The sequence below is a fragment of the Vulpes vulpes genome, chromosome 2 (genome assembly GCF_048418805.1).
Source record: "Vulpes vulpes isolate BD-2025 chromosome 2, VulVul3, whole genome shotgun sequence".
Classification (NCBI taxonomy): Eukaryota; Metazoa; Chordata; class Mammalia; order Carnivora; family Canidae; genus Vulpes; species Vulpes vulpes.
The window spans coordinates 41,398,643-41,421,514 of record NC_132781.1 but is presented as its reverse complement, the minus strand read 5'-3'; the positions used below and the strand labels follow the sequence as shown (position 1 = coordinate 41,421,514).

At 33.7% G+C, this 22,872-nt stretch overlaps 1 protein-coding gene across 20 annotated transcripts in view; it reads left to right on the top strand.

The window, feature by feature from the left end:
* NF1 (neurofibromin 1) overlaps nucleotides 1-22,872 on the top strand; it is a 264,921-nt gene that overhangs the window by 136,662 nt on the left and 105,387 nt on the right. For 11 of the 20 annotated variants that reach the window (XM_072747755.1, XM_072747756.1, XM_072747754.1 and 8 more), the window contains 6 exons: nucleotides 2,254-2,389; nucleotides 12,853-12,915; nucleotides 17,482-17,640; nucleotides 18,146-18,243; nucleotides 19,336-19,482; nucleotides 22,064-22,210. In XM_072747755.1, the coding sequence (XP_072603856.1) occupies nucleotides 2,254-2,389; nucleotides 12,853-12,915; nucleotides 17,482-17,640; nucleotides 18,146-18,243; nucleotides 19,336-19,482; nucleotides 22,064-22,210 (750 nt within the window). The remainder of the gene's footprint in view (nucleotides 1-2,253; nucleotides 2,390-12,852; nucleotides 12,916-17,481; nucleotides 17,641-18,145; nucleotides 18,244-19,335; nucleotides 19,483-22,063; nucleotides 22,211-22,872) is intronic. The other 9 variants (XM_072747766.1, XM_072747761.1, XM_072747765.1 and 6 more) reach the window with 1 other exon arrangement.

Here is a 22,872-nt window from a genome sequence, read left to right as displayed (position 1 = left end):
GAACCTCCATAATGTTTTCCACAATAATTGCACCAATTTACATTCCCACCAACAGTGCATAAGTGTTCCTTTTCTCCACATCCTCACCAATACTTATTTTTTATTTTTATTTTTGATATTAACCATTCTGACTGGCTTACGGTCATACCTCATTTTGGTTTTGATTTGCATTTCCCTGATGATTAGTGATGTTCAGCATTTTTTCCCGTGTCTTTTGACCACCTTTATTTCTTCTTTGGAAAAATGTCTTTTCAGGTCCTCTGCCCATTTTTAGATCAGATTATTTGGGTATTTTGGTATTGAGTTGTATGACTTGCTTATATATTTTGGATAGTAACCCTTTATCAGACATATCATTTGCAAATATCCTCTCCAATTCAGTAGGTTGCTATTTTGTTTTTATTGTTTTATTGTTTTATTGGTGATTTCCTTGCTGTGCAAAAGCTTTTTGTTTTGGTGTAGTCTTGATAGTTTATTTTTGCTTTTGTTTCCCTTGCCTGTAGAGACATATCCATAGATAAGTTTTAAGGCTGATGTCCAAGAGATCACTGGCTATGTTTTCTTTTAGGAGTTTTATGGTTTCAGGTTTCATATTTAGGTGTTTAATCTGTTTGGAATTTGTTTTTGCATATGCTATAAGAAAGTGGTCCAGTTTTCATTGTTTTGGCATGTAGATGTCCAATTACTCAACATCATTTATTGAAAAGACAGTCTTTTCTTTGTTGTATACTCTTGCCTACTTTGTCATAGGTTGACAATATAGGTATAGGTTTATTTCTGAGCTCTTTTTGCTGTTCCACTGATCTGTGTGACTGTTTTTTTGCCTGTACCATACTGGGGTGATTTACTATGGTTTTGTATATCTTCATATCCAAGATTGTGATACTTCTGGTTTTTTTCTTCTTTCTCAAGATCGTTTAGTCTCTTTGAGGTCTTTTGTGGTTCCATATAAATTTTAGAATTACTTGTTCCAGTTTGGTGAAAAACACTTAGTATTTTGACAGGGACTGCATTGAATCTGTAGATTGCTTTGGGTAGTATACACATTTTAATAATAATCTTCTAATCCATGAGAATGGTATATCTTTCTTTTAGTTTGTGTTGGCTTCAGTTTCTTTCATCAGTGTCTTATAATTTTAGGAGTGTATAGGTCTTTCACGACTTTGGCTAAGTATTTTTCTAGGTATTTTATTCTTTTTGGTAATAGTTGTAAATGGTGATCCCATTGACTTTTGCTGTAACTTCCCAGTAACTGCCCCAACATTGTCTTTTCCATTTTTCTTTTGCTGTTAGAATTATTGTGAAACCCAAGTCTTTTTGTTACTTTCCTTCTTAGAACATCAGTTGTTCTCTGACTACAAGATAAAGTACAGAGTTTTCTAACTATAAGCCATTACTACCTGTCATTCTTTCATGTGTTCTCTGTGCATTAGATCCGATGAAATACGCACATGTTGTTTATTTTTAAAGTGGCTTGACACATGGGTTTTTTGGGGGCAGGGATGCCTAATAAATAATATTGACTACAAGATAAAGTACAGAGTTTTCTAACTATACTGACTACAAGATAAAGTACAGAGTTTTCTAACTATAAGTCTTTACCACCTGTCATTCTTTTATGTGTTCTCTGTGCATTAGATCCAATGAAATATGCACATGTATATTTTTTAAAGTGGCTTGACACGTGGGTTTTTTTGGGGCAGGGATGCCTAATAAATAATATTCCTCTTCCTTGCGCAGTTCAAAACCAAAAGAGTGAAAGGAGAAGGGGTGGGAGAGAAGCAGTCAGGAATCAGCTATCACTTTTTTTTCTAATAACAATGCTTCGAGTATGTGGCTTTTGATCCTGTGGGCAAATATGCTTGCTAATACTTCACCTTGAATTAGACCCCAGCCCTTGCACAACTGGATAACTACAGACTTGCCTCATGGGAAGCTTTCTACCATGGAGGTGGAGAGAGCAAACCAGAATACATCTTTTCTGCAGGCAGACATATCCAGAATGGAGAAGATGGTACTGAGCTGAGTATATACCAGATTTGTGAGAATATAAGGGATAAGAATTCTTAGACACAGCTCTCAGAATTGCCTTTTTGCAGTTGTTTTATTCAAATCAAGATCCCAGCAAAGTCAAAACATTGCATTTGGCTGAAAGTCTCTTTTAAAGAGTACTTTTGTCTGTTTATTTTAAATGGATTTTACCTTCTCTCTCTTCTCTCTCTCTCCTCTCTCTTTTTAAAATTTTTTTTGCAGATTAGAACAGTCAGAGAGCCTTGAGGAAAACCAACGGAACCTTCTTCAGATGACTGAAAAGTTCTTCCATGCCATCATCAGTTCCTCCTCAGAATTCCCTCCTCAGCTTCGAAGTGTGTGCCACTGTTTATACCAGGTATGTTTAAGGTTAGAGAGTACCGTTATTAATCCAAAGCTGAAGTAAAAATGCTTTACTGAGGAGGGATTTAGCTGCTGATAGTGGATGGTTGAAAATACTGAGTCAATACATTAAAAATTTTTGGAATTGGCTTTGAAAAAACTTAAATATTGTTTAGGAGACAGATTGAAGTATTTTAAGGGAGTACTAAAAATAATTAATTTTCCTTGCATTGGGAGTGAGTTTAAAATGCAAAGAATCTATTGGGTATAATTGACATGGTTGAAATGAGATATATTATGGAATTTTTTGGTTATCTTTTGCCTAAACTACGCACAGAGTTTTTCACATATGAGGCAGGTCTACTGGTGCTTGCTTTTTATACTATTGAAATGCTTGATCTATAATTTTGATGTCTTCTTAAAGATGTAATTTTTTTTGTCAGGTTTTCCTAGGACAAACTAATCTGTTTATTTTATATAGAATGCTACTTCTAAAATATATACATCATCATTCAGATAAAATTATTAGAATTTTTAGCACTAGCACTGCAAGTAATGCTTCTGAGTTCAGATGTCCACAGTCATCCCCTACTTACTGAAGAAATTCGGTCTGTGTTCTTTTTATGGTTCACTGTGATTTTGAATTGCATATGTAGTTCCAGGGATGATTTAATCATTCCAGGGGGAATTAGTGTAGATCTATATTAGCCTGTTTAAAATGGATTTTGTAAGAAACATTAGTGGCTCTGAGTCTGGAGTTTGGGACAGGGGTGGGTACAGGGGAAAGAATTTATGCTTTCACCAAAACCCTTGCCTTTGTGTCTTTTTCTTTGCAGAGTCATCCCCAGCCATTTGTTTTTTTTAGCACAGGGCTTCAGTTGCTTAGAGACATTAGCAAGATCGGTGAAATCACCATTTTAGCTGTTTCAGGCTGATCTATGTGAATTGTTCCCCCATTGCTATTTATAAAAATGTTTCTGCTCTATTAAAAAAAACACCCAAAAACTTACAACCTGAAAACAGTTAACAAAACAGCAATAGTAAATCCTTTACTATCAAATGATTACTGTAAATGTAAGTGGATTAAGTTTTCCCAGTTGAAAGACATAGAATGGCTGAATGGATTAAAAAAAAAAAACAACCAAGATCCAACAATATGCTGCCTACAAAAGATTCATGGTAGCCTTAAAGACACATATAGAGTGAAAGTGAAGGGATGAAAAAAGTCATTTTAAGCAAATACCCCCCCCCCAAAAAAAGCAAGAGTATATAAGTTATACTTATAACTATTTCAATAAGTTACACTTATTTCAGACCAAATAGACTTTAAACTAAAAATGGTGAAAATAGACAAAGAAGGTCATAATATAACAATAAAGGGGGTTAATACATCAAGACGATATAATAGTTCTAAGTATTTATGTGCCCAACATTGGAGTACCTAAATATACAAAGCAAAAACTAACAGATCTAAAAGGAGAAGTAAATAGTAATATAGAATTAATTGGGGACTTTAATACCCCACTGTCAACAACGGATAGATAATCCAGACAACCGAAACAGCAGATTTGAACAAATATAGACCAGAGGGACCTAACAGACAGATATAGAACTTTCTGCTCAACAACAGAATATACATTCTTCACAAGCACACAATATGTTTTCTAGGATAGGCTGTATCTTAGGCCACAAAATAAGTCTTAGCAAATTCAAGAAGATTGAAATCATACCAAGTGTCTTCTCTGACCACAGTGGTGATTACATGAGGAAATCAATTATATGAGGAAAACTGGAAAAGAAGTGAACACATGGAGATGAATTACTACCCTGAACAATTAATGGATCAAAGAAGAAATTAAAGGGGAAATAAAAAAAGTTTCTTGATAAATGAAAATGGGAACACAACATCCAGAACATGTAGGATGCAGCAAAAAGCAGTTAAGAGGAAAGTTCATACCAATGAACAACTCTGTTAAGGAGAGGGAAAGATCCAAATAAGCAGCCGAACTCTGCCTTAAGGAATTAGAAAAAGAACAAACTGAGCTCAAAGTTAGCAGAAGAAAGGAAGTTCTAAAGATTAGAGCAGAAATAAATGAAATAGAAATAACTACAGAGTAACAGTAGAAAAGATTAACCAAGCTAAGAGTTGGTTCTTTGAAAAATAAATAAAATTAACAAACCTTTAGCTAGACTAACCAAAGAGAGGAAGGACCTAAATCAACAAAATTAGAAATGAAAAAGGAGATCTCACAACTGATACCACAGAAATTTAAAGGGTTATAAGAGGCTAGTATGAACAACTATGTGTGTCAACAAACTAGACAACCTAGAAGAAATGGAAAAATTCTTAGAAACACAGACAACTTACCAAGATTGAGGAAGAAGTAGAAACTCTGAATAGACCAATTATTACAAAATTCTCCCAACAAAGAAAAGCCCAGGACCAGTTGGCTTAACTGGTGATGTTTACCAAACATTTACAGAAGAATGAGTACCAGTCCTTCTCAAAGTCTTAACAAAAAGCTGAAGAGAAGAGAACGCTCTAAACTCATTTTATGAGGCCAGCATTAACCTGATAGCAAAACCAGAAAAGGACACTGCTAGAAAAGAAAACTACAGGCCAATATCATTGATGATTATAGCTGTAAAAATTATCAATAAATTACTAGCATACTGAATTCAGCAGTATATTAAAATGATCATGCACCATGGTCAAGTGGGATTTATCCTTTGGTGCAAGGATGGTTGAACATATGCAACATATGCAAACCAATGTGATACATCACATTAATACAATGAAGAAAAGAATCATATGATCATCTCAATGCAGAAAAAGCACTTAACAAAATTTAATATCCATTCATGATAAAAATTCTTAATAAATTAGACATGGAAAGAATATGTCAACATAATAAAGGCCATAAATGACAACCACACAGTGGTGAAAGGTTGAAAGCATTCCTCTAAGATCAAGAACAAGACAAGGAAATCTACTCTTACCACTCCTATTCAGCATAATACTAGAAGTGCTAGCTAGAGCAGTCAGGAAAGAAAAAGTATCAGAATTGGAAAGGAAGAAGTAAAATTGTCTCTACTTGCAGATGACATAATTTTGTATATAGGAAGTCTCAAAGACAAACAAAAAATAGAACTAATCAGTGAACTCAGTAAAGTTGCAGTCTACATAGTTAACATACAAAAATCAATAGCATTTCTATATACTAACAATGAAATTTGTAAAAAAAATCAATCTCATTTACAATAGCATCAAAACAATAAAAGGCTTAGGAATAAATTAAGGAGGTGAAAGATCTCTATGCTGGAAACTATGACAATGATGAAAAAATTGAAGAAAACAGATAAATGGAAAAGGTATCCTGTGTTCATGGATTGGAAGAACTAATTATTTAGATATAATACTACCAAAGTAATCTATAGATTCAGTGCAGTCCCTATTAAGTTTCCAATGGGCAATTTTTACACAAATAGAAAAAATACTCCTAACATTTTAATGGAACCACAAAAGACCTTACATAGCCAAAGCAGTCCTGAGAAAGAAGAATGAAGGAGGCACCACACTTCCTGATTTAAAGCTGTAGCCATCAGAACAGTATGTATTGGCATAAAAATAGATTCACCAGTGAAACAGAATCAAAAGCCCAGAAGTAAAGCCAAGCATATATAGTCAACTAATATTTGACAAGCGATCCAAGAATACTCAATGGAGAAAAGATAGTCTTTTCAATAAATGGTGCTTAGATAGATCACTGAATATTCACATGTAAAAAACCATCATATACTACTCATACAAATTAACTCAAAATGGATTAAAGATTTAAATGTAGAATTTGAAAACATGAAACTACTAGAAGAAAACATAGGAATAAAGCTTCTTGGCATGAGGCTTGGTAATGGTTTTTTGGAGGTGACACCTAGAGTACAACAAACTCAAAAATAAGCAGATGGGACTACATTAAACTAGAAAGCTTCTGTGTAGCAGGCACATCATATAATGTGAAGAGACAATCTATGGAGTGGGAAAAAATATTTGTGAATTATATATCTAATAAGGAATGTTTAAAATATATTAAAAACTTACACAATTTTCAATAGCAAAAATAAATTAAAAATGAGCAGCAGATACTTTTGAATAGACATTTTTCCAAAGAAGTTACATAACAGGCCAAAAGGTACATGGAAAGATGCTCAATATCACTAGTCATTGGGGAAATGCAGATTAAAACCGCAGTGAGGAAAAAATAAATAAATAAAAAATAAATAAATAAAACAGCAGTGAGGGGCAGCCCCGGTGGCCCAGCGGTTTAGCTCTGCCTTCAGCCCAGGGTGTGATCCTGGAGACCCGGGATTGAGTCCCACGTCGGACTCCTTGCATGGAGCCTGCTTCTCCCTCTGCCTGTTTGTCTCTCTCTCTCTCTCTCTGTCATGAATAAATAAATAAAATCTTTAAAAAAATAATTAAAAAAAATAAAACTACAGTGAGATAGCACCTCAATACCTGTTAGAATGACCATCATCGAAAAGATTAGAGATAACAAATTCATGGATAGAGAAAAATGGGAACCCTTGTGCACTATTGGTACAATTGTAAGTTGGTATAGCTAATATGGAAAACACAGTATGGAAAATTCTCAAAAAATTCAAAATTAAACTACCATATCATTCAGCAATTCCACTTCCAGGAATATATCCAAAGGAAATGAAAATACTAACTTGAAAAGATAATCTTCACCCTCATGTTCATAACAGTATTACTTAGAATAGCCAAGACATGGAAACAACCCGAGTATCCATCAACAGATGAATGGATTAAAAGAACTGTGGGTATATGCACAATGGAATATTATTCAGCCATACAAAATGAGGAAATTTACCATTTTTTGACAGTGCACATGGCCCTTGGAGGATGCTAAGTAAAATTAAGTCAGAGACAAATAACTATATGGTGTCACTTATATGTAGAATCTTAAAAGAAAGAGACAGACAAAACTAAAGTCATGGAAAAAAGATCAGACTTGAGGTTACTGGAGGTGGAGATTGGAGGCAGAGGAAATTGAAGGTCAAGTGGATTTCTGAAATGGCAGTGGCTTTGACTTGATTTAAAAGTGAATGGTTACTGATTGCTTGATTACATGACTTAGTAGATTTTAGTAGAAATTCATGTGGTTGTCATCCTAAAGGGAAAAAAAAATTTTTTTTGTATCATCAGCAAACTTGGAGTTCATTTTGAGACCATGATTCTAATAAGGTAAATGGAACAGGGCTTGGCATTTATATGTATTTAGGAAATATTTAATGAAGGAATAGAATGCTTCCATCCACTCCTCCCAAGTAAAACAAGATTCTTGCCAGCTTTCATAGGAAGGGAGGGATGTAGTTAAAATAAATCAGAAAATTGAGTAATAAGATGGTCATTTGTGGCTTATTAAACACTATGTGTTATGCTTTTTTAAAGCACTCTATAATAAAATATCCTGTGTTATAACAGACCTGAATTATCTTATTAAATATTTAACATAAAATTATTTTCTTTAAGAATATTATCTAAATGTGTGTCTGCATTATTTTGAAGTATTGGGGAAACATTGTTGGGATGTAGAGTACTATAGAGCAAAATTGTGCAATATTATTTACAAATATGATTTTGTTTTTTAATAAGTGACTGATAACAGGGATTTTACATTTCCTAATTAAAAGAAAGAAAAAAAAGCTTTGGTCTCAAGTTACTCTTTGAGTCTCCTACCAAATGTAGTTTTCTCCTTAGTTTGCTCTTTTATTCATCTTTCTTCTGGCTTTTTCTTGCTCTTTTGACTTTGGTAATAACATAATGGTACCTTTGTACTTCTGTGTTCTGCTGGGAGGGATAAGTAGTTGATTGTTTCCTCGAGTAAATATGGCTCCTGCTTTGGGACTTGGAAAATTTTGAAAGCTGAGTGAGGATATTGCTAGCTAATAAACTTCTCTGAGTGTTAGCTCCTTTTTCTTGAGTTCATGTTTTTGACTGTTAAGCCTTTAATCATGTTTTAGCCAGATCTCTTACTTTGTATGCCCCCTTACACAGTGGACTAGGTTAAGATTATATAGGGATAGCCAACTGTGAACATGTGTCAGATTTATAATTAAGACATTTTTTCATGTATTTATTTCTACTTTTCCTCCTCATTGGAGGAAAAGAATACAGGTTTTCTCTACTATCGCAAAGTAGAGTGTTCCTGTGAAACCTTTTGTAAGCCAAAGTGTCATAAAGAGAAGCAGTTACCATTAATTTATATGGAAAAATTTTTTAGTGTTCCCAGACCCCCAGAATAACCAACCACATCATACCAAATAACACATAAAACCTAAAATAACATTAACATATAGTAAAAACAGGAATAATATGACAAATACACAGCTGTAAAAAGTACAAATAATTTATGTATGGGGTCGCTTCACTTACCAGAATTGGGATGACAGCAAGCACACCAGAAGGGGTATGTTAGGCTGGGGTGTTGGAGGTTGGGGTGGTGGGAGGTGCAGAAGTATAGCATGTAGGATTGAGAGAAAGCATGTCCTCTATTAATGTCTCATCATTGTCTAAATCCATCCATGCAGACAGGTCACTCATGTCTCTACACCTTCTGCCTGCCTTGATGTCAAAGGTCAAGGTTCATCATCTGCTGTGGCTAATATGGCTGATGTGGAAGGCTTGAAGTATGACATTATGCTCAACTGCTTAGCCTCTTGCATTTTTCTATACTACAGATATTTGTAGGCACTCAAAACCTTCTATAAACCTGTCCCTAAACTTGTATGCCCTTTTAAAATTAAAGCCATACTTTTCTGCAATTACTGTAGCACCGTCCATCTTAGCAAAAATCTCCCTCAGGTGCTTCACATTCAGTTTCTGGAAAAACCTCACTTTCAGGCCATTCACTGTTGTGTTCAGTGTTGATTGTTCTTTTCTCTTGCAATTGCATCAGCTCTTTACCTGTCAGTTCTTGGCCATGGGATGCCAAAACCATCAACATCATCTTCATCACGTTTCACAAACTGATGAAGCCAAATCATATTTATTGTTGTTGGTTTAAAGCCTTTAAAATTGTTCCCTGCTTCGAGACAGTCGTCTAAGCACCATTTCTCATCCAGACTGTTTGTTACCCTATCAAGAGCATCTCCAACATTGGCAGTTGCCAATTTTGTATTGTAGTGTTTCCAGATCCCTTGTAAAGATGTTTTGGAGTTGGCTTCTCTGTCAATGGCACTCCCAGAAAGATGCATAACATTTTGCAGTATAGTAAGCCTTAATGGTGGCCTTTAGGCCTAGGACACATGGTTGTATCAACAACATCATATTTGGCAGGAAGAACACAATAAGAATGTTATTGCTGTGCTCAGTAATGCCAGGTTGAAGAACAGCACAATTTCAGCAATCAGAAGATACCTGTTATCAAGATTATTTTCTTTACAGCATTTTCAACAAAAGGACTAATGTACTCAGAAAAAAAAAATCATTTGGATATCCAGCTGCTTGGATGCAAATGAAACACAAGAAGTATATTCTTATCAATGCCTTTAAGTGCCCTTGGATTTTCTGAATGGTACACTAGTAGAAGCTTAAGGACAGCATCACCAAAAAAAAAAAAAAAAAAAGGACAGCATCACCAGTAGTGTTAATGGTAGGCCTTAGGGTAAAATTGTCCTTTGATGCCTTGTGTCCCTTAGCCTACTTTAATTCTGTTGAAGTAAATGTCTTGTTCAGCAGTTTTTCCAATAAGAAATTGAAGTTTAACACTTGTTGGGATCCCTGGGTGGCGCAGCGGTTTGGCGCCTGCCTTTGGCCCAGGGCGCGATCCTGGAGACCCGGGATCGAATCCCACATCGGGCTCCCGGTGCATGGAGCCTGCTTCTCCCTCTGCCTGTGTCTCTACCTCTCTCTCTCTCTCTCTGTCTCTCTGTGACTATCATAAATAAAAAAATAAATAAATAAATAAAGAAATTTGCCTTAAAAAAAAAAAAAAAAGAAGTTTAACACTTGTTTTTTTTTTTTACACTTGTTTAAATGAATAACTACCTACTATAATTATTTATTTTCACCAGTTCTTCTGGGAACTTTTCAGCAGCTTCCATATCAGCTGAAACACTCTCTCCAATAACCTTTGAGCTATGAAGCTGCCTTTGCCTCAGCACCGATCAAACCACCCATGACTACCTTTAAATCATACTTTTGTAACACTTAGATAATCATTGTTTGGTACTTTCTGTTTCACCTTACTAAAAAATTTGATTTCTCCTGAAGTGTAAGATAACTTAATGGAATACCATGCTTTGTTCACCCAGAAGTCCACTCAAGCAATAGACTTTTCATTGCATCCATAACTGGATGCTGACTAAAAGAGACCATTTTACTACTGGCAGAACCAGTTAGTAACTTCAGCAACTTTCAAGATTGTTCCTCTCTGTGAGTAAATGGTATGAAGGGTGGATGCAGGGAAGTTTAATGCACACACAGTGTCTGTTTTCATTCACCAGAGTTGAAATCCTTAATTACATCCAGTTTTACGCCAAGTGTAACACTCTTACAAACTCTTAGGCTTTTCTGATAACTTAGGGCACATCTTGCTAATGGATACACAAAATAAATTGAGATGAAGCACAGATGCTCATAGACAAATTGAAAGCTGTGGCAACTTGGTGCTGAGTGTTGGCTCCTGGGGAAGGAAGTTGGCAGCCCCTCGCTGTTTGGGGGGGTGTGCACTGCCTCTGTAATGGCTCACTGCAAAACAAACGCTGATTACAATATTCTCTTTTAGCTATTTTTCCTGTAAAAGCCAAAGCCTCTTTGGATTCCTTTCAGTTAGCAGAAATAGGTACTAATTTAGGTCTTTTGTTGAAAGTGAACTTTTGAAAAGCAGGAGTTACCTATAATGAGAAAATAATTCCCAGAATGGATATTCTCTTATGGTGAGAGAATTCTGAGAAAAAGCTAAATATTATGATTCTAAGTAAATGTCATTTTTCCCAGTAAATCTGCTTCTCCAAGTGGAAGTAGTTTACACCAATTTTTAAGGCTATAAATGATAATTATATACCATAATTGGAAAAAGTTGCATGAAACTGCATTTTAGTGATCTATTTGGTTACTAGTACTTTTGTATATAGTCTAAAGTTTGAACCAAAGCCCCATGAGAAAAGAACTGTCGTCTTGTTTTGCTGCTAGTTTCTGATGCCTAGAATGGTATCTAGCATGTTAGATGTGCAATAATTCCTTGGATGGATGAATGGATAGATGGATGAATAAATGTCAGAGTAACTTACGTTATGGTGTTGAATGCCCCAAATTCCTGGAATAAAATGCCATCTATGGTGGATTTAAATGGTTTTAAAGATATTAAAAAAAAGTTGTTGGGCCTAGTCTACTCCAACCAAGAGTCTTAATTTTAAAAGAACTCTTTGGCCTAGGGGTGCCTGGGTGGCCCACTCGGTTAAGCGTTTGACTCGATCTCAGCTTAGGTCTTGATCTCAGGGTCGTGAGTTCAAGCCCCATGTTAAGTTCCATGCTGGATGTGGAGCCTAATTTTAAAATAAATAAATAAAAATAAAAGAATTCTTTGGCCTAGAAGGAGCCCTGAGAGATGAAGCCAATATATCTGTGTGGTTTTGTTTTTGTTTTTCCTTTTTGGTGCTTTGTTTTTTGATACATTCTGGTAGTCAGATATGTGAAAAAATGTTAAGTGGGCTTACAGTTTTATTCTATAATTTTCTCTGCAGTTTCTTCTTTAATATTAATTAATGCTTATTTCCAGTTAAGCTGATAACATTCTCCTTCCAAATGTTGCAGAGCTTTTAACCTCCTCTGATTAGAACTTTTTCAGGAAGTAGCCTGCAAACAGAGAAATAAGTGAAATTTTAAGAGAATCTTTCTTAAAGAGATTTTTAATTCAGAATCTCTAACGTGAATTTTACCATTATATTTAGCCAATTAATGTTTATTTTTTTAAATCATTAGGTCTAAATTAAATGCCGGCTATTGATAAAAGAACTTTAAGTCAATTGAAGGATACACAGAGAAGTATTTATCAAGAAAAAATTATGTAGACACATAGAAGTGTGTTTAGTGTGTGATCTACTTGTAATGAAATATCTTATGAAATTTATCAAAAGCTAGGAATTAACTGAAGTGTAAATATTAAATATCCTCAAATTTACTTGGGGAGAACTTTTCTGTGATTTATAGCCAGAAATAGTAGATATGATTGTCTCAACATTTCTTGCTGTTTATTTAGTGCTTTGGCTTAAAAATGTGATAAAAATTAAAATCCAGAAATAGATTCATCCCTCAAAATTCAGTTGATTTCTAATTTTTTGTTGATTCCATTTGTGTTACATTTGATCATGTAATTTTATGTACAAGCCAACATTGTTTTTGTTGCTGTATGTAGTTGGTGCTGTGACTTGTTTGTGCTCATCTCTGTTCTGTAGGCAACTTGCCACTCCCTACTGAATAAAGCTACAGTAAAAGAAAAAAAGGAAAACAAAAAATCAGTAAGTTTGGAGAACTTTTTATTAGCTGTTTCTTTCAAAGCAAAACAAAAATCTTTTGCTATTTGTTAAGAACATCTTCACTTAAGCCTATTTGACCTTCACTGTAAAATCATTCTACTAATTCTGGCACAAAATAGCTTTCATTTCAATTAACCCTGGAATTAAGTTACATCAAAACATTCTCTGTGTTCCTTTGGTTTGATTTATCCCAAAGGCATTTTGGGGACATTTGTTGCATTGGACATCCCTGGTCTAATTTTATTATTGTTCTGTTTAAAATTACAAATGAATGCAAAAGAAACTTAATTTCAAGGCCTTAGGAAATGCTGACTCTCTTCATTCTTGCTTCTTGTTGCAGGTAATGTGAGTGGTTTCTTTTCATAGAGGTGAAAGTTTTTCCTTTCGTATTAGAAGTATATGGAGGGAGAAAAAAGTATATGGTGGGAAAGTGTGTCACTTTCTAAATCTTACCTAAAAGTTTCATTTTTTACTCCTTATATTTTTATCTAGACAGTCTCAGCAAGAATCTAGATGTTTGTACTTAGATTATAAAAATCCTAACGGTAAACCTTTTACCTTAGAGAAAGTCATCATTAAACTATTGAGACTGAGAGTATAGTATTTTGAAATAAAGGAAAACTCAGTGAATCCATATTTTTAGAAAAACACCTCATTTTGCAAACATAGTAAGACTGTATTGCCTATTTCTGTGAACTTGCCCTAATTAAAAGGAAGAAAATTATGGTAGTCATAATTATTTTCTTCCCCATGAGTGGAATTTGGCCCAAATATGAATTCATTTTGAATTTGTCACTATCACTGTGACTTACCAGGCTGAGTATCATCTTTGTTCATATAATACAAATGATTTTAGAGAAAAATGTTTAAAAAAAAAGAAAAAAAAGACCTTTAGGAGTCATGGAGGTAGTTAACATACCAAGGTAAAACTTAGAATATAATATTCATTGGGTTTCATCTTTCATTTCTTGTCTAAGCTTTATACATAAGTTCTTGTTTAAATTCAGAACTAAATTAAAATTTAGATGCAATGTACATTCAAGATTTTGAATATGTTAAATAAGTTTGGTCAGCTGTGAGCAAATGGACTGGATGGCTGTCTTGCTTAAAAACATTTCTTTCTAATGCTTCTAATTCTCAGCATATGTGGGTTTAACACATACACACCATCACTGTTGAAATTTACTATTTCTAACACTCTTGTTCAGTGTTTTACTAATGGCATTGTGTTAGTATATCACATAAATTAAAATTCCAGCTTTTTGTGTTTCTCTAAGCATGTTTTCTAGCCTCCTAACATTGCTTTATTTATTAAGATTTTGTCTAAAATTGTTCCTTGAAATGTTATTTTTACTAGTGTTATTTTCAGATTTTTTTTTTTTTTAAGTTTCTGGGTAATGCTGAGTTTTGGAATGTATTTCTCAGCACAGGTGATATGAGGTCCTCCTGGAAACAAAGGGAAACTAATTGGTAATTTGAGCTATTTTTAGAACACATTCCAAAGTATGAAAACAATAGTCATCATAAATTTAAAACATTGGTTTATGAAGTTGTTGGCTTAAGAATCTAATGATCTTTTCTTTTAAAAAGCAAGCTCTTCATTGGAGTATATGGGTAATGGATTGGAATATGTAAAATGTAGAGAGAAGGTCCTGGCTCTTGGTATATTGGCTGTGTAGTTGTATTATAGATAATTCCATTTATTATACTCAACATATAATGTATAATTAGATCTTCTTTGAGAAGTTAGTTGTCTACCCAACTCAGGTAATCAAGCATATGTGGGGTAGTGATCCTCTTGCTGATGTAAAGTTTATGACTGCATTCATTTGACCATGTTGTTCAGATTTTACTAAGGGTTAACGAGTAGAGAGAACATTTGACTGATAACTGGTTTCAGCAAACAGACTAGCCCAATTTTGACCTTTTATGCAGAATATGTTTGGGACCTAAATTAGATTTTTATAGATTAAAAAAAAATACTTGAGTATGTATACTATGAGGTAAAATTACATTGATGTTCATTAGTGGTGAAAGAAAAAGAACTTTTTATAAATTGTCTCATGAAACTTGTTATACAGCATTTTTATTGATACTCATTATATTTTATCAGGTTTCAGTTCCAAAAATATACTATCATCAGTGAGATACATTATTATATGATCCCATAAGCAGTGTTTCTGAGGTGTGGGTACTTTGAGTTTTGACAAGAATTAATTTTGAAGATGTGGAGAATAGTAAAGGGGTAATACTTTTCAGAAGTTTGACAGTATTCTCCCTTTGGGAAATAATTCACCCAGATTTTCATTAAATTCTGAGAATGAATTATACCTAATTAAATTAGGTATAAATGTGAGTCACACCATAAAACTATTTTGTTCTAGACAAAACTAGTAAGTAGCACCTTTCAGAAATGTGCATATAAGTTACTGCTTTTTAGGACATACTTCCCGGGCAGGTTAGTATTTCCAAATGATTCTTTGGAAACCAAATTATGTCTTTTAGTTTTTCAAAGACTGTTTCAAGATTTTAATGGGTTAAACTGAACATATGCTTATTCTTTTAAAACAATCTATTTGAAATTAAATATAAAACAATTTTTAGTCCTCTTGCTAATTCCTGGAAAGCTTTAAAATTTTGTAGATTTGAAAAAAAATAAAATTTTGTAGATTTGTTGATAAGTTTCTTCTGTTTTAAGATTAAAATTTGGGAATTCTAAAAGAACCACTCGGTAGCAATGGTGTTCCTGGAACATTCTGAAGTTGTATGAATTTTGCGTAAATGTATACATTTCATTTTTCTGTTTCTACTTCCTAAAAGGTTAAATACTGTACTACAGTGGTAAGAGACACTTGAATTTTCTTCTTAATTCTATTTCTAAAACTGTATTTCAGCTAAAAATAATTCTCAAACACTATTTGGGTTTTAAAGCTATTCTAGTAAGGCTGCTATATTTAGCCAGCTTCCTCCTATTTAAGTGTAAGGTTGTCCTTCCTGCATTAGCATTCAGAGGACTTTAAGACAAAGGAAGCTTCCTGAGCTGCGTAGTATAAATGAAAGTAAGAATATATTAGTTACAACTCTGTCTGTTATCACCATTTACAAGGATATTCTTTGGCTTAAAAAATCATTCTCTGAAATCTTACATTTACTGATTCTCTATCAGGTACAGTAGAAAACTATTTAGAGGTTTTAAGCAGTGAATGAGAAGACATTTAAAATGTATACCACATGAAACCCTAAAGGGGATAGAAAGAAATAAAATAATTCTTAATCTTCCCAGAGTTAATCTGGAATCAGTGTGCCATGTGAATTCGTGACAAGAAGTATTACTTTATTAAAGCATTATAAAATAAACTAGAGTTATGTGAAATTCTGCACATGAATCCCATTTTCTCATTTTTCCCCAATATCCTCTGAAATGTGGGTCTATCCCTAGAATCTTAGAATATTGCACGGAGCCCTGTGGCTTTGCTGCTGTGGCCATCAGTTGTAAGCAGCAGTTAGCTAAACTAAGCAAAAGCAATTGTAGAGATTAAAATGTTATAAAAGTGTTCTTTAAAAATATATGTGTGTGCGTGTTATCTGTAAAAATATGTAAGTTTTAGAATAATCTAATTTTCATATGTTAACTTCAAACAGGAGTCACTGGAAAGAGAGCCGGTGGGAGCTGAGCCAGTGTCCTAACATTTTTCCCAATCTAATGTGCCTATTACTTTACCTTCAAAGTAAAATGTTTATAAAAAGAGAGAAACGAAATCCATTTTAAATATTGGGCTCACATTGTTTTTCAGCGTGGGCAACCATTTCTTGTTTCCTTAACTTTTTTTATTTGACAGATTACGCACTGAGGTACACAAAGGGGTTCTCTTTTCTGCTGGTGGGATCCTTTTTTCTTTTAGGTCCCTGAGAATTCCCGTTCCTCCATGATTTAAATAATAGGTCCTTATAAAGCATTCTGAGGAAGAAAAGAAACTGGCAATAATGTTACTTGTAAGTAAGTTTTTTCTCTTGATAGGAATCTAAAAAAACTTACTTTTGTTTGTGTGTAGCAAACATTTTGCTCAAGATACTGGGTTGTACCAGGTATCCAACAAAATGTAAGTATTTACTACCAGAAATTGGATGTTGCTGGGTATGCTGTTGAAAACTTCGCTTTGCCTTGTGAGAGTTGACCACACTCTCATGTCTATTAATCTTAGTAAAATAGGATAATCTTTGTGTTAAAATTTGGTCTGCTTTTTAAATTAACAAACTTGCAATATAAACAACAGTGATAAATTTAAGATCTTTTTTCAGGTCTCTCCTATACCAGTCATTCAGGACATTTTTCTTAGATATCTTTATTGTGCTTTAAAAGGATGGAGGGCAGGAATTGAGGATAAATTTTATTTACCGATGTTTTGGGAGTAGGAAAAAATAGAAAGGTGTTGGTTACAAGAGTAATACTTCAGAGTTATCATGCCAAAGTTTGACCCTTGAGCTTTTTCTTCCCATTTCCTTTTTAAATTCAAACTATATAGTCAATTTTGAACTCCTTGTTTTTAGGTGGTTAGCCAGCGTTTCCCTCAGAACAGCATCGGTGCAGTGGGAAGTGCCATGTTCCTCAGATTTATCAATCCTGCCATTGTCTCACCGTATGAAGCAGGGATTTTAGATAAAAAGCCACCACCTAGAATTGAAAGGGGCTTGAAGTTAATGTCAAAGGTGATCTACTTTTAAATTTCTCTTCCAACTAAATTTTCAGTTTTTTGTTTTTATTGTACTTCTTTTTGAATTGATTTTAAAAATTCCCTGTGGTTTTCACTTATATGTTTTATTTTATTTTTATTTGTTAAATTGCAAAGGAATTCATTAAACTGATACCTTATTATTATGGGAAAATAATCTTAGCGAAGATTATTTCTGAAGATAGATTTCTATGTGTTCATTCTGGAAATTCTGAAGTGGCAACTATTTTTTTTATTAAAAGAGACGTTTAAAATGAAATTTTAGTATTTATCTTTATATGTGTAATACATGTATATGTATGTAATAGTTATATTTGGGAAAGAACAGAAACAACACCCAGTAGTTATAGAATGAATAATAATTTACTTTAATCACTAGTAGAAATTACATCAATGAGACAATTAGTACTTTTAAAGAGTATATGACTGTGTTCGTTTCATACAATGAATGATCTGGTTTATAACCCTTTTGTATTATTTAGATACTTCAGAGTATTGCCAATCATGTTCTTTTCACAAAAGAAGAGCATATGCGGCCTTTTAATGATTTTGTGAAAAGCAACTTTGATGCAGCACGGAGGTAGGATTGCTCTATTTGAATTAACTATTGTCAGTTTCATTTAAGTCTGCGTACTAGGTCTACATGAAGCTCTTGTGTAGGTTTTTACATCTTCCCTCTCTAGGTCAAGAGCAGAGTTAATCTTACTTTATTTTCCAGTAGGAGGCTATGGCACAGTAAATCCATATTCTTTATAATTTGGTAGTGATTTCCATATTTGAAAACCAGTAGAGATTTTTGACATATCTACTAAAATAAAGGATTTGAGGTTGCTACAATATGGAGGAAAAGAAGAAAAAGATTCCATCTAGTAAAACCTAAAACCAGAATGGTACACATAATGCATAATAGTGTATAATGACAATTTTTTTTTATGTTGAGTTGTTGGTTTATCTGTAGGTAGGGACAATACTGTTTGCCTGTCTGAGTTGGCTTTAAGGAAACAAATGAGATAGTGTATGAGAAAGTGCTTTGAAAATGTAGGTTAAGGTCCAGAATTCTGCTTTTCATGTAGTGTGAAACTAATTGGTCTGACTCATAGTTTAAGCTAGACTTGTACATCTCTCTCTTCCAGTTTCTCATTATGGTTCATATCAACTTCTTTCTAGCTGGAGTTTAAAAGGTATATTGTTGGACTGCAAGCTGTTTTGAAGGAAAAAGTGAATATCAGCATAGGTTTCATGTTCTAGCAGATAGACTACCCATAGAAAGTTAAAAGAACAAAAAGTCTAACCCTGGCTCTGACCTAATAGGTTATATAGCTTTGGGGAGGTCTTTCTTTTGTTTCATCTTAGTCTCTGTTTCCTTATCTGTAAAGTACTGGCTTTGATCCAGAGTCTCATCCATCTAAATTTAGTTGTTCTCTGACTTCAAAACCTACTCTGAAACCAAAGCCAGGTATCAGAAATGGAATACCAAATTTCTTCTTGTCTCTTCTTGTTTTGTTTAATGACAGTCATGTGTGAATAATATCATAATCCTCCATACTTATAATCTCAGTTATTTTGCAAAGTTACTTCATATAAATTTGTTTTTTTTTTTATAAATTTGATTCAAACATAGATATGAGTGTATCTGGTTTTAAAAAATTCTAATGACTTTGTATTTTTAAAGGTTTTTCCTTGATATAGCATCTGATTGTCCTACAAGTGATACAGTAAATCATAGTCTTTCCTTCATCAGTGATGGCAATGTGCTTGCTTTACATCGTCTTCTCTGGAACAATCAAGAGAAAATTGGCCAGTATCTTTCCAGCAACAGGTAGGATTTCCTGGTCATGGAAATTTTGAAAGCTCTTAATTTTAACTTATAAAAATTATTGGTCGTGAGTAATGGTTGTGAATAATGCTTTTTTACTTTTCATCTGCTTAGAATAAGAATTATAGTTTGGAAAGAGAAATGTAGAACTCTAGACTCTTTTAAAAAATAAATAGGCAAAGATTGATTCATATTAAATGATCAACAAGCCTGCCTCGGTTCTACAGACTGTTTTTTAATGTTAAGCTGAAAAATCACAAATTATCCATTTGGGTTTTTTTCTGGTTTGCATCCAACATGAACAACAAGATGTAGAGAAGTTTAAATTTACTAGAAGCTCAAGTGACTGTTGGCATCTGAATCTGAAGAGCAGCTCATTCTTGGGAATTTAATAATTAAAATGTTGTCAGTGTCTGATTCTCATTGTAATACTATGAAGTATAAGCAAATAAAGCTTTATGTAGAAAACAGTAGGGCAGCCTCTGTGGCGCAGCAGTTTAGAGCCGCCTGCAGCCTGGGGTGTGATCCTGGAGGCCTGGGATTGAGTCCCACGTCGGGCTCCCTGCATGGAGCCTGCTTCTCCCTCTGCCTGTGTCTCTGCCTCTCTCTCTCTCTCTCTCTCTCTCTCTCTCTCTCTGTGTCTCTATGAATAAATAAATAAAAATAAAAAAAAAAAGAAAACAGTAATTAGGAAGTATTAACTTGGGTATTGTTTTATTAGCTGTTTTTAGTTAAAGTCTTTTGTAGCCTGAATCCCTTGCTGTCCTTTCTAGTTGTGTATGTTTATAAAGGGTCTAAATTCCTGTGCATGAGGAGTTCTCTTACAAATGTGAAATGAGTCCAGAAAATCCTAAATGCTAATGAAAATTATTTGCTCATTCATGAGAGTGGTAGAAGACCATGAATCTAAGACTTATTAGGAGATGGTGGTTTAAGAGAGCATTTTAATCCTTCATGAATTGTTAATGGGTTAAAGTGACATGGGCATAGCTTATGGGTGCCCTGATGGAGAAAGATTGAAGATGCTTTATCTGCCTCACACTAAAATAAACTGTGGAGCCTTTAAATGCAAGCATTCATTTCTCTTATATAATTCACATACATATTCATGTAGTTTGAGGTTACAGGGTTTTTTTTTATTTCGTTGTTTTTTAAAAATACACATTCCAACGTACAACAGAGTATAGATCATAACATAACATAACATCAGTATAGACCATATAACATAACATATGTATAACATATAACATAACATAACATATATATAACATAACATATAACATAGCATAACATATAACATAACATAACATATATAACATAACATATAACATAACATATAACATAAATATAACATAACATATAACATAACATAACATATATAACATAACATATAACATAACATATATAACATATATATAACATATAACATAACATATAACATGTATGTATAACATAACATATATAGCATAACATATAACATAACATATAACATATAACATAACATATATATATAACATAACATATATATATATATATATATATATATATATATATATATATATATAACATAACATAGTATAGACCATATAACATAGATCCGTATCCATCATCTAGCTTTGACATTAGTTTGTGGATTTCACTTCAGATCTCTATAACATTTTATTTATTTTTGGGAAAAGATATTACTTCCCTCTGTAACTGACTAAACAAGGAAATATGTATGTGTATACACACACACACAAATAACACAGTTTTGTGTGTTTTAAAATTTTGCAGAAACTATATACTGAATATAATCTCTTCACACAGTATTCTGAGATTTATTATTTATTTAACTTATGTCAGTATTTTACTGGATGATTATATCAAAATTTATTTTCACATTTCCTAATTGATATTTGGTTTGTTTTTTGTTTTTCACTATTTTAAATAGTGATGTAATAAATATCCTTCATATTTGTTTCCTTGTGTATTACCTAAATATGTAATTGCTCGGTTTTGGGATGCACACAGTGCCAACTTTACTAGATACTGCCATATTACTTTTTAAAATGTACATGCTGATTTACATTTTGATCAGCACTGTGTGAGAATACCACTGTGTACATATCCTCACCCAAGTTCGCATTAGTAAACTTCATACTTTTTGCCGGTTTGACATTTGTGAAATAGTATTTTGTTATTCTTATGTAGTTTTAAATGCTTAATAGTTATTGAAAAATCCATATTTACACTGGTTAAGCAGAGATCTGATATCAGGGACAAATATATCCCATTTTGTAAAGAGTAGTTTCTCAAGAAGGATTCTTTTCACCCTGTGAAAAAGTGGATCACAATGTTATTTTTACTTGTTTAATGGTAATGGGTTAAGAATACTAGAAAAAGAATTTTTTTAATGTAAATTTGGTAGTTTGGGAAGTGGTCATGTACACTCAACAACCCTTGAGGTCTTTTTGGTGCTGTTTACAAATCATCAAGAACCACCAGCTGACAGTAAGAAGAAAAGCAACCGGTGATAATCTAAAGCAATGTGTACTGCTAAATGTGAACTGCTACTTTTTTCTAACTAGTTTGCTGTATCTAGGGATCACAAAGCTGTTGGAAGACGACCTTTCGATAAGATGGCAACACTTCTTGCATACCTGGGTCCTCCAGAGCACAAACCTGTGGCAGATACACACTGGTCCAGCCTTAACCTTACCAGTTCAAAGTTTGAGGAATTTATGACTAGGTAAAGTACCATGTTAAAATAATAATTGCTTTCTTTTGGTTGAGGTGCAAGATTTACCACCAGGCCACTTGTTAGGTAGACTTGTATTTCTAATAGGAAAGATGTGCCTAATGATCTCATTGCCATATTTTGGGATCCCACTTTTTTTTTACCTTATATATTGTTGATATGTGCTTTGTTTTATATTTGATTTACTTATAAAAATAATAGTATCTTATTGAATGGTAATTTGTCATGTTGCTTTGAGGTAGTTTTGCACTTAATACTTAGAAGGGACAATGGATAATTATAGTTAAAGGAGATGCTATAGGTCAAAGTGAGTGACTAATTTGCCCAAGATTCCACCCTAATTCATAGATCCTGTGGCTAAAGTTCTGAACTCTTTCTGCCACACTGTGACATTTTTCAGAACGCTCCCAAAAGTTAATGCTCTTAACTTCTTTCATATTGAGACTCAGAAAATTCAGTGTATTTCAATATTGCTATAAAATTTCTGTGGACATTTGTTTTGAATCTCACTTAGAAGGATATAGTTTGTGGGATCCCTGGGTGGCGCAGCGGTTTGGCGCCTGCCTTTGGCCCAGGGCGCGATCCTGGAGACCTGGGATCGAGTCCCATGTCGGGCTCCCAGTGCATGGAGCCTGCTTCTCCCTCTGCCTCTC